Source organism: Nannospalax galili, unplaced genomic scaffold (assembly GCF_000622305.1).
Source record: "Nannospalax galili isolate Female #2095 unplaced genomic scaffold, S.galili_v1.0 scaffold373, whole genome shotgun sequence".
NCBI lineage: Eukaryota > Metazoa > Chordata > Mammalia > Rodentia > Spalacidae > Nannospalax > Nannospalax galili.
Window position 1 is genome coordinate 301012 of NW_008332085.1, and position 12192 is coordinate 313203.

Sequence of the window (12192 nt, forward strand, 5' to 3'; positions counted from 1 at the left end):
GCTCTCTCTCTCCCTTTCTTTCTTTCTTTCTTTCTTTCTTTCTTTCTTTCTTTCTTTCTTTCCTTTTTTCTTTCTTTCTTCCTTCCTTTCTTGCATCCAATTCAGTCCTTTCTCATTTCATTATGCCATTTCTTTCTTCATATCCATTTCCTCCTCCTCCTTCCACAGTTCCCCCTTCACTTCTGATCTCTCATAGTCTTCCTCTTTCCCTTCATCATTTGTGATTTTTCTAATTTTAGGACACACGAGGAACCATACAGAAGATCTGCCAGTTCCTGGGAAAGAAGTTAGAACCAGAAGAGCTGGATTTAGTCCTCAAGCACAGCTCCTTCCAAGCCATGAAAGAAAACAACATGTCCAATTTTGAAATAATCCCTGAAGACAAGATTTCCAACGGTTTACATCTTATGAGAAAGGGTAAAAAGAAATGTTATACTTTCAGAATGTATCAGAATTCATGGAGGGCTTTCTTGTACCAAGAGGACTCTTATGATTAAGGTGTTTGAAGGTGTCAGCATTAACTGGTAATCACTTAGAGAGGTTCTTAATTGCCAGAATAGGAGGATCTGTCCATGGGACTGCTGTGGCCTTTGGCTACATCAAAAAAATTGATGTGTCTGTGGAGAGGAGCATGGAATAGTGGTGGTCATGCTGCGGTTGCCCGATGGATGACTTAGCAATGAGAAAACCCCAGAGCAAATAGTACATAAAGCATAGAGAAGAGGAAGTGGGTAAGAAACCCCAACCCCATCTGAGGAGCTATTGTCATCCAAGGATTTGCTGGGGAGGGGAGATTCAGTCTCCTTTAACCCTGAGACCCTTAGTAGGTTGACCAGGTTCCAGTGGATGAAGCTACACTGAAGGGAATTTGGGGACACAAATTTGACTCTGTAGACCTTTGACTCTCTTGACCTCTGAAGAAAATGACTAATACATGGAACAAAATAAATATGTGGGATCACAAGTCCTAGAGATTGCTTCCATGAAATGGTTTAAAAGATGTTGAAAATGTCAGGACTATGGCCCTCAACTGGTCAAAATACAATTGAGCATTAGGACTCAAAGGAGAATTCTTTGGCCTGAATACCCGATGCCACTTGCTTACTTCCATCTGGGTTGCTTCAGGCTCAAGACTCTTCTTTCTGCAGTGTCTCTCCTGGAATATCTTCCTATACCCACCCTGCCTCTTTATTCTGAGAGCAGATAGCATGTGTGGTTTCACAGTGTTGCAGATATGGGGTAAGTTTTTTATGATAAATCACACCCAAGCCTCACTTGGAAATGAGATAGACTTGGAGTTCAAGAAAGAACAGGGTAAGATATTTAGGTCTTTGAAGACAGGTGCGTTAGGAAAGAACATGGCATAGATGTTAGAAGTAGAGTGTTATGGGTTTAATTTTGTTACATCACCAAATAAATGGGGCAACGACAAACTTTTACCCTCCCCCAACTGATGTGAGTATATCAGATCCCAAGAACATAAGGGTATCAAGCACTTAAGGAACAATAAGTTAAAGTGAAGCTTACGGGATTGTCTTTAATTCAGTATTACTGATGTCATTACAAGAGGAAATTTAGACAAAGGTGTGGGCATTCCAATACATGGTGTGAAGATGGCCATCTACACACCAAGAATAGAGGATTCTTGGACAATTTGCTGCTGCAAACAGATGACCTATGAATTCTGGGGTTCAGACTGTGCGGGGAAAGAATTCTCAGCAACAGAACTAAAAGTTTCACCTAAGAGAAGCTGCCCATTCTTATATTTCTTGTTATGAATCAGAGTTTGGCAGAGAAAAAACATTATGTGTATGTAGAAAGATGTCATGAAATGGTCCATAGAATAAGTTGGCTTGTTTAATACAGAATACGTTCAGAAACTGATAACCTACAGTTTTTGCCAGAGACACACTGGGGCAGATGCAATAGAATTTGTTACACAATTCCAGGAGAACAATTGTTATGCCCCACTTTCTAGGAAGATGATTCCAGGAAGCAAATGGTCTAGGATTTTAGTGCCATTTTTACCTGTAATGGCAGTTAGTCATTATAATGGAGTTATGTAGAAATGCTTGATCTGACTATATAAATCATTCATAATTTAGTTATCACTGTAATTATAAAGGACATATATTTCTTTTAAATTTGCAGAGTACTTTTATCTTAGGGAATTATTTTTCTCAGAATAATATGGCAATGGACACAGCTAAGACATCACGAGTCTCCTTGGAATCAGGATCACTGAAACTAAAGAGTAACTCTGTAACGACACTACATAAATGCGCAGGGAAGGAGAGATGGATACATGGGCTAAACTTTTGAAAGAAAGAAAAGGATACATGGGCATAATACTGTTTTTTCTCAATCCCCAGATCAGATCAGTATCCTTTCTTCAATCTGAAAGGTATGATCCAACCCCAGATTAATTTTAAAGTTAATGCCATCATTTGTAGTTACATAACTAATTTAAAAATACTTCTATTGTCTTCAGAGTGTCCTATGTATTTTGATCATATTCTCCCTTCCCATAACTACCCCAAGATCCAACCCAGGTTACTATCTACTCGATTTTATGTTTCCTTTCCCTCTCCCCATCTATTCCAATTTATATTGCTCGAATACTCCTGAATGTGAAACCAGCTCTGGAGCATGGTCAAACTACCATAGAAAATACCCTTAAAGAAAACTGTCTCTTCTTCTCCCAGAAGTTATCATATGCCAATAGCTTGTCAGCCAGGGCTCTGACTTTATGTCCACCTCTCCCCTCCATTTTTTTTGGCTTGAAATTGAGCAGGTCTTGTGCATGCTGTCACAATTGCTGTGAGTTCACATTGCAACTGCCCTGATGTCTAGAAAATGCCCTTTACTTGTGGCGGTTCACCACTTCTCACTCCTACAATCTTTTCTATGTGTCTTCCCTAACTATCTCTGAGATTTGTGATGACGGGTGTGACATAGATGTCTCGCTTAGGGCAGAGCATTCCACAGTCTCTTTTTCTCTACACAATGAGTACTTAGGGGGTCTCTGTATTAATTGCTATCTAGTGTAAGAAGAAGCTTCTTTGATGAGGGTTGAGAGCTCCTCTAATCTATGGATGTGATGCTAAGTCAATAGAAATAATTTTAATTCTATGTCCGTTAGTAACAGGATCTCCTCCAGGGCCTATTCATAGGCTCCTGGCACTGATATCTGTGACATTTATGGGTTCCATCTCTTTCAAAAGGCCTTAAAATCTAATAAGAGGGTGGCTTGAAACTTCCATTGATTTACTTTTTCTAATTTTTTATTGAATTTTTGTGTATTTCATACAGAACATCTTAATCAATCTTAATCATCTTTATACCCTCCTCCCCACTGGCACCCTCCCATATCCCCCCATCCCACTGGAATTAATAAATACTGTCATTTATATTAAGGCCTATCATGTCAAGTTACTGTCCCCAGACATCCCTCAGTACAAGTTCATTCACTGGGGTCTAGTCAGCGTATCTAGAATCCCTCCCTTTAAGAAGATCAGCTCTCTCTCACTCAGCAGTAATCATATGCCAATAATTCTTCAACTAAAACTGGGACTTGTTGCTCTTATCCACAGTTTTGTGCTGGGTTTTGTCTGCTTGAGTTTGCATAGGTCTTATGCATGCTGACACCATTGCTGTAGGTTCATATGAGCAAGGTCCCAGGAGCTTGTAGGACTCTATTTCCATGTGGTCGTGCACCTCCCCCATAGATCTTGCAATCTTTCCACCCCCTCTTCCACAATTGTTCCTGAGCCCTGGGTGGGTGGAGTTTAATATAAAAATCCTGTCCAAGGACTCATACTCTGCAGACTCTGACTCTCTATGCTTTGGCCATTTGTGACCTTTTATGTTCCTGGCCCTCTGTTGCATGAGGGAGATTCATTAATGAGAAATGAGAGATTCATTAGTGTCCTCTTTACCCCTTGTTCTATGTTCTGTGAGCCTTAGGTGTAGAGGTTGCATTGTATGTGTGCCACTTAGGCCTGGACAATTCACAGATAATGTCTGTGTATGACCAGTTGTGGAATTCTGTAATAGTCTCTGTCTGCTGCAAAAGAAGAAGCTTCATTGATGAGTAGTGACTGGGATACTTGTCTATAAATGTAAGGATTCACATTTTGGACATAGTAAGAAATTACATTTGTCTAGGAATATGACAGTCTTGGGGTTTTCTCTAAAATCTAAGACTTCTCCAGCCACGTGTATTTGGCTAGGTTTACAGTACCACACATCAGTTTTCTCCCATTGAATAATCGGACTTTAAGTCCAATTAGGCATCTGTTGGTTGCTCCCAAGATAAAAGTGTCACTACTGTACCAATGTCATTTGCTTTGCCAGTCATTGATGTGGTTATTAGGCCTTGAAGCTGGGGTTGGACCATCGATTGACGTTCTCCCTTAGCAGCTTGTGTAGTGCTCTCTAAACCTATGAGAGCTAGCCTTCAGGGGAGGTGGCTTCCAGGTCAGTTCCAGCTTCATTGTCCCAAATCCTGTGTCCAAAGTATTCCTTGTTTTCAGCAGTAGGGTCTTACATTCATGTTTTGGGGAAACACCCATAACTTTCATGTCACTATTTCTCTAGTGGGCATATCTTTCTAGGCCAGTCATTGTTGGTACCTATAGAGTTAACAGCTGAGTTGGATGAAAATTACTTTTATCCTCTAGTAGTGTGCATAAAAACTTCTTGCACTCTGAATGTAGCCAGTAGAGATGAAGCATCCATTTGTTTTTTTCTATGTGTTTTCTTCAGCAATAGAGCCCCAATTTCATATTCTAGAGGGTAACCAAAAATAAAGGCAATATCCTGTAACGTTTGGGGGGGTTCTGTCTGTGAGACCCCATTGGCTGGCAATTTGAAGAGAGGTAACCCATTCCTGTTACTAGGGTTCTTATTTGCTAGAACAAGGTGTATAGGTAGGGTATTGTTCCCCATAGGGTAATTCCATTTAGACTCGTTTTATATATGTATTTATTTTAGAAAGCTTCCACAGCAGTGGGTTTCCATATATTTTTCAAAAGGCCTTTAAGAGTTATTTATCCCTACAAACATTCCCCAACCCATTTAATCCTTTCTGTACTGCTTTTCTCCTTTTCCCTTTATGTCACTGTATTCTATAGAGCTTACCTTGCAAAGTCTACCTTCTTTATGGCACCTTACAACTATGTTAACATATAGCATCATTACAATGACACACATGAATCTAAAGTTTCAAACCTAGCATTCACATATATGAGATGTAGTTATCTTTTGGGGTCTGTATTATGTCACTCAGGATGGTCATTTCCAGCTCCATCATTTAATTTCAAATTTCATAGTTTCATTTCTTCTTAGTAGCTAAGTACTATGTTGTGTAGGTGTACTGTATTTTCTTATCCGTTCGCCAGTTGATGGATATCCAGGCTGTTTCCATTTCCTGTTTATTTCCCATGAGTAGAGCAGCAATAAACATGAATGAGAAAGTGTCTCTGTAGTAGGATACAGAGTCATTTGGGTATATTCCCAAGAGTGGCATAGCAGGATTATGTGGTAGACGAATCTCTAGCTTTGGTGAGGAACATGCATCCTAGATTTCCAAAGTGGCTATATCAGTTTGCATTCCAAGTAGCAGAGAATAGTGTTCTCCTTTCTCCAAATTCACGCTAACTTAATTTTGTTTGTTTTGTTTTGATTTTAGCCATCCAACTGGGATAAAGGGACATCTCAAAAAGATTTTAATTTACATTTACCTGGTAGCTAAGGATGTTAAATACTTTAAAATCTTTCTCAGGCATTTGTATTTCATCATTTTTCAGCTCTCTGTTTAATTCCACGCTCCAATTTTTAACTGTTTGTTAATCAAAAGGTCAGAAGAGGGTTTCAGATCCCCTGGAACCGGAGTTTCAGATGGTTGTTAGCTACCAGGTGGGTGCTGGGAACCGTGTTTGGTTCCCAGATTTTCTGCAAGAGCAGCCAGTGCTCTTAACTGCTTAGCCATCTCTCCAGCCCCTGAGTTTAATTTCTTGAGGTTTAGTTTATCCTGTTCTCTGTATATTTTAGATATTTACACTGTCTATCTATCTATCTATCTATCTATCTATCTATCTATCTATCTATCTATCTATCTATCTATCTATCTATCTATCTATCTATCTATCTATCTATCTATCTATCTATCTATCTATCTATCTATCTATCTATCTATCTATCTATCTATCTATCTATCTATCTATCTATCTATCTATCTATCTATCTATCTATCTATCTATCTATCTATCTATCTATCTATCTATCTATCTATCTATCTATCTATCTATCTATCTATCTATCTATCTATCTATCTATCTATCTATCTATCTATCTATCTATCTATCTATCTATCTATCTATCTATCTATCTATCTATCTATCTATCTATCTATCTATCTATCTATCTATCTATCTATCTATCTATCTATCTATCTATCTATCTATCTATCTATCTATCTATCTATCTATCTATCTATCTATCTATCTATCTATCTATCTATCTATCTATCTATCTATCTATCTATCTATCTATCTATCTATCTATCTATCTATCTATCTATCTATCTATCTATCTATCTATCTATCTATCTATCTATCTATCTATCTATCTATCTATCTATCTATCTATCTATCTATCTATCTATCTATCTATCTATCTATCTATCTATCTATCATCTATCTATCATCTGGTAAAGAATTTTTCCCATTCTGTAGACTTCTTCTTCACTTGATTGATGGTGTACTTTGTGGTACAGAAGCCTTTTAGTTTCATAAGGTCTCATTTGTCAATTGTTAGTCTTAATGCCAGAACTATTGGTTTCCTGTTGAAAATGTCCATTTCTCCTTGCCTATAAATTTCAGTGTATGCCCTACACAATTCTCTATTAGTTAAGGGTACCAGGTCTTATGTTGAGGTTGTTGATCCATTTAGAGTTAAGTTTTGTGCAGACTGAGAGATACGTATCTATATTCATTTTTCTACATGTAGTTATCCAATTTGACCAGCACAATTTGTGAAAGATATTGTATTTTCTCCAGTGTATAACTTTGGTCTCTCTAAAAAACCAGGTGCTCTTAGGAATTTGGACCTATACCTGAATATTCAATTCTATTCCACTCATCAGTGTGTCTGTTTTCAAGGATAGTGATACCTTCAACAGTTATTGAATTTGTTACAATTGGTTTGTCTATCCTGGTGTTTCTCTGTGTTTACATAAGAAATTTAAGATTTTTTTTCAATTACAGTGAAGAATTCCATTGGAATTTTATTAGGGGTTTTGTTGAAACTGCAAATTGTTTTTGGCAGGATAGCAATTTCAGAATATTGAGCCTCCTGATGCATGAACATGAGAGGTCTTTCTTCGTTCTGCCTCTTTTTCAATGTCTTAAATTTTTATACAAGTCTTTTACTTCCTCTGTTAGGTATATTCCAAGTTATTTTATTTATTTGGAGGTTATTGTTAATAAGATTGTTTCCCTGATTTAATTCTTACAATGTTTGTTACTGGTATATAGGAAGTCTTCTGATTTTTATGTGTTAATTTTATATCCTTCTTCTTTTGCTGAATGTGGTTATCAGCTCTAGAAGTTTTCTGATGGGGTCTGGAGTGTCTTATATCATACCATATTCTTTCAAGCTTTATCACTTTCAAATATGAATACTTTGATATCTTCCTTTCAAATTTAAATCCCTTTATGTCCTTTTCTTGTCTTATGACTCTGTCTAAGACATTGGGCACTGGTATTAAACAGGAATGGAGATCATGGGCATCCTTATTTTCTTCCTGTTTTTAGTGGAAATACATTGAATTTTTTCCACATTGAGGTTGATGTTGGCTATGGGCTTGTTCGAAACAGACTTTACGATGTTGAGATATGTCCCCAGTATCCCTAGAGTCACCATGACTTTTACCATGAAGAGAGGTTGGATTGTTGCAAAAGGCCTTTTGTGCATGAAATGATCATGAGGTTTCTGTGATTGAACCTGTTTATGTGATGGATTATATTTATTGATTTACATATGTTAAACCATCTGACTTAATCATGGTACATAGTATTTTTGGTATACTCTTGAATTCTCTTTGGAAGGATTTTATTGTATCTATGTTCAACAGAGAGATCGACCTCTAGGTTTGATTTTTGTTCAATCTTTGTCTGGTTTTGATATCAGGATATTTGGTGATATGAATTAGAAATGTTCTTCTTAAGTTCAAGTATTTGAACACTTGTTCAGCTGGTAACTCTGTTAAGGAAAGGTCATGGGATATTTAGGAGCTGTGTCCTTCCTGGAGGAAGCAAGTTGATGGTGGCTAGCCTTGCCTCACTTACAGTTTCCTCTCTGTCCCTTATGGGTGCTTGAAGTTGTGGGCCCTCTGCTCCTGATGTCCCCTTCTATCTCTTACCTAACACAATGGACTTTGCAATCATCGGCCTAACTGTTCCTTTAAAATTTTTTGTTATTTTATGTGTATGAGTGTATTGCCTGCATGTGTGTAAGTGCACCCATGTCACGTTGTACAGTGCCTGTGAAGGTCAGAGGAAGGCGTCAGATCCCCTCCAACTGGAGTTACAAATAGTTGTTAGCTGCCATGCAGGTGCTGGGAATTGAACCTGGGTCCTCTGCAAGAGCAGCCAGTACTCTTAACCACTAAGCCACCTTTCCAGTCCCATAACTATTCCTTCTAAAAATTGCCTTGGTCATGATGTGTTGTCCCAGGCACAGAAAAGTAATAAGGCTAATAATGGCCTTTAAAAAAGAATTCACAAAGGTCACTTCCTTTTCTATTTTATGGAATAATTTGAAGAGTATTGGTGTTAGTTCTAATTTGAAGGTCTGGGAAAATTCTGTGATATATCCATCTAGTCCTGTTTATTGCTTAATGGGGAGATTTTAATTCCTAATTCTATCTCATTTGTTGTTATGAATCTATTTAAATTGTTTCCTTCATCTTGATTTAATTTTTCTAGGTCATATAGATCTAAAAATTCATCCATTTCATTTAGATTTTCCAGTTTAGAGGAATATAGATTTTTAAAAATAATGTTTATTTTGTTGAGTTTTTGTGTCTTTCATATATTGGATCTTAATCAAATTTAGATCCTCCTCACCTAGCTACTCTCCCTCATAGCCCCTCTTCCCACACTCAATTTCATGCATTATGCATATATGTTAAAGCTTAATTGGTCAAGGATTTGTACTCAGATGTCCCTCAGCGCAAGTTCATCCACTGGATGAGGAGGGTCTAAATTTGATTACGGTCCAGAGGCCTGAAATCTGGTTTCCTTCTGTTCATGCATCAACCCTGACTCTTACAATCTTTCTATCCCTTCTTCAACAATGGTCCCTGAGCGATGGGTGGGTGAGGTTTAATATAGGAGTCCTATTCAGGGATATGCACTCTGCAGTCTCTTATTCTCTATACCTTGGCCAGTTGTGACCTTCTGTGTGTGTCACATTATGTTGCGTGAGGGACCTTCCCTGGTGAGAGGTGAGAACTGTATTAGTTCTCTACCTCCTGTTCCACTATATTCCATGAGGCTTATGTATAGAGATTTCACTGTAGATGTGTCTCTTAGAGCTGGGCATCTCTCAGGCATATATTCTCTGTGTGTGACCAGTTGTGGAACTCTGTAATAGTCTCTATCTGTTTCAAAAAGAAGCGTCTTTGATGAATGGTGACTAGTATACTTGTCTATAATAAAGGATATATAACATATTTAGCATACAGTAAGAAATTATGAGTGTCTAGGGATGTGACACATGTAGGGTTTTCTTTAGGCTCGATGACATCTCTAGTCATGTGTATTTGGCTATGTTTACATGGGCACACATGTGTTCCCTCCTGCTGAGTGGCCTTTAAGTCCACTGAGCTAGCTGTCGATTAACCCCAAGATAAAAGTGCCACTAGTGCACTGATATAGCTTCATGTGTCAGTCATTGTTGGGGTTATTAGGCTTTAAAGCTGGAGTTAGACCACTGATTGATTTTTTCACTTAAGCAACTTGCATAGTGTCCTCCAAAACTATGAGTGCTAGTCTTCAGGGAGGAGGCTGCCAGGTCAGTTCCAGCATCGTTTCTCCAAGTCCTGTGTCTGAAGCATGTCCTGTCTTCAGGAATAGGGTCTTATTTTCAAGTTCTGGGAGGTTTTCAAGGGCTACATGAATATATTATTGTGTTATTTTGAGTCTCTTGGACTATGCTGATCAATATTTCAAAGGGAAATATATTGGTTCAGAAGCCTACTGAAAAACACACATGCAGTATTTGTACACAAGTGCATGTGTATCGCTTGAAGGCTATGTAAGAAGAAACACAGCCAGACAGGAAATGTCATTTCTAACATACAAGGTTAAGCCACCCAATCTGTGGTACTGTGTTATGGCAGCTCTCATATCTAACACATCTGAGTTTGGCGATATTTTTACAAAGTAGAGTTAAAGAGAAACTTAATGAGAAATATCCACCTCTAAGATATGTAGGATCTTGAATTAGTTAGATTTAAATCTTCATGTATAGATGTGCGTACATGATTCTTTCATTTGGACTGATGGCAGTGGACAACTTTGTAGACTTTACCATCTCTAATGTAATGGGTAATCTCCAAAGGACTTGTTTTGTCCTCATCTGCAAAATGATAGCAGTGTTTGTACCTTCCTCATTCATTCACGAATTTATTCAACAATTCCATAAAAATATGTCCTATATGTCTGATTCTCTTCGAGAAACTAAGTCTTTGACAATTTAAGAACACTTTAGACTTTCTAATATACTAGATATATATTCCATGCATGTACAAAAGTGAATGTTTTGAAGTAAATCAAAGTCCTACTGCTATGAAGTAAAATTCAGAAAGCAGAGGGGACATTCTAAATGGAGTCCAACAGGGAACCTAAGTGAAATATTTACATTGGAGTTAGTTCTTTAAGAATGTAAATGAGCAAGACATGACTGTATCAAAGATAGAGCACTGCGGGACAAAGAACACCTGGTGTTTCTGAGGTCCAAACATAAGCCTTCTGGAACGGAGGGGTAAGATCCAGCGGATAGTCGAAAGGAATGGAGCCAGAAAGAACAGGAGATGGAATAATCTAGAGCCCTACAGAGTACCCAGGCACTTTGGCAGAGTGAAATGGGAAGTTCTTGGAGTTTCTGAGCTGAAAGTGGCTTGATCTCCTCCTCTGGTGGAAGGATCAAGATGACTGACGAACTTCTGTAGGTTAACAGTAAAATGTAGACAAATTACTATTTATTTTGGCAGTAGAGATGAGAAAAGCTGTTGACTTGGACAGTGTGGTAGAAAAAGAGGTGGCGAGAAGTAGCTGGAGTCCAGATGTAAACAGAAGATAGAGCTGGGGTACCTCGTGTTAGGTTGTGTATCCGATGTGATGGAAAGAGAATAAGGCAGGGAAACATTTCCACACCGGCAGAAGTGTGTGTGCGTATGTTTTCAAGGCAGAAGGAGGGTTCTCTAAGGACTCACTTGTCATTCTACTGAATTAACCACATGCTGCTCCTGAAGCAGATGCTAAGAATATGTGAAGGAAGGAATATGAGAGGCACTGAGATCCATTTCTAAACCCAATCTAAGGTCTAATTTGTGTTTTCCAGGTCAGTCTGGAGACTGGAAGAATCACCTCACTGTAGTTCAGGCTGAAGCCTTTGATAAAATGTTCCAGGAGAAGATGAAAGGTTTCCCTCCAGAGCTCTTCCCATGGGAATAAGGTTTTCAAACTTCCAAATCTGATATGAATGCCGATACTGCTTTTCCCGTCCTTGTATGTGCATCACTGGATATGGCATTGGAATAAACCCTGTTATTGAACCTTGGAGCCTTGAGCGATCACAACTTTGCTTCTTTTACCACTGCAGTAGGTTTTTAAAAACTCTCAGGACACCTCTATTCACCTCATGGAATCTTAGCTTTAAAAAATCTTTGTATCTTTCTAAATTAGACTTCATGCCCCTCCCCCCATGCATAGAATTACAGTACATTAAATTTTGTGGGAGGCAAGGAGGTGCATATAGGGGATGGGAAGGTATTACCTAAATTCCTGTCAAATTCTTTTTTAAAATAAATAATTTACTGAGAATTTCATACATGCATATAAGGTGTTTTGATCGAATCCATGCACGTTCCCTGAAGAGGTAACCCTAAAAATCTTTTAAGGA

General features: G+C 38.2%; 1 protein-coding gene across 1 annotated transcript in view; it reads left to right on the top strand.

The window, feature by feature from the left end:
* The window catches only part of LOC103729182 (bile salt sulfotransferase 1-like), a 34567-nt gene extending 22715 nt beyond the window's left edge, over positions 1-11852 (top strand). The window contains exons 5-6 of the mRNA XM_008827175.2: positions 240-417; positions 11632-11852. Of these exons, the coding sequence (XP_008825397.1) occupies positions 240-417; positions 11632-11744 (291 nt within the window). The 3' untranslated portion in view covers positions 11745-11852. The remainder of the gene's footprint in view (positions 1-239; positions 418-11631) is intronic.
* Positions 11853-12192: the final 340 nt, after the last annotated feature.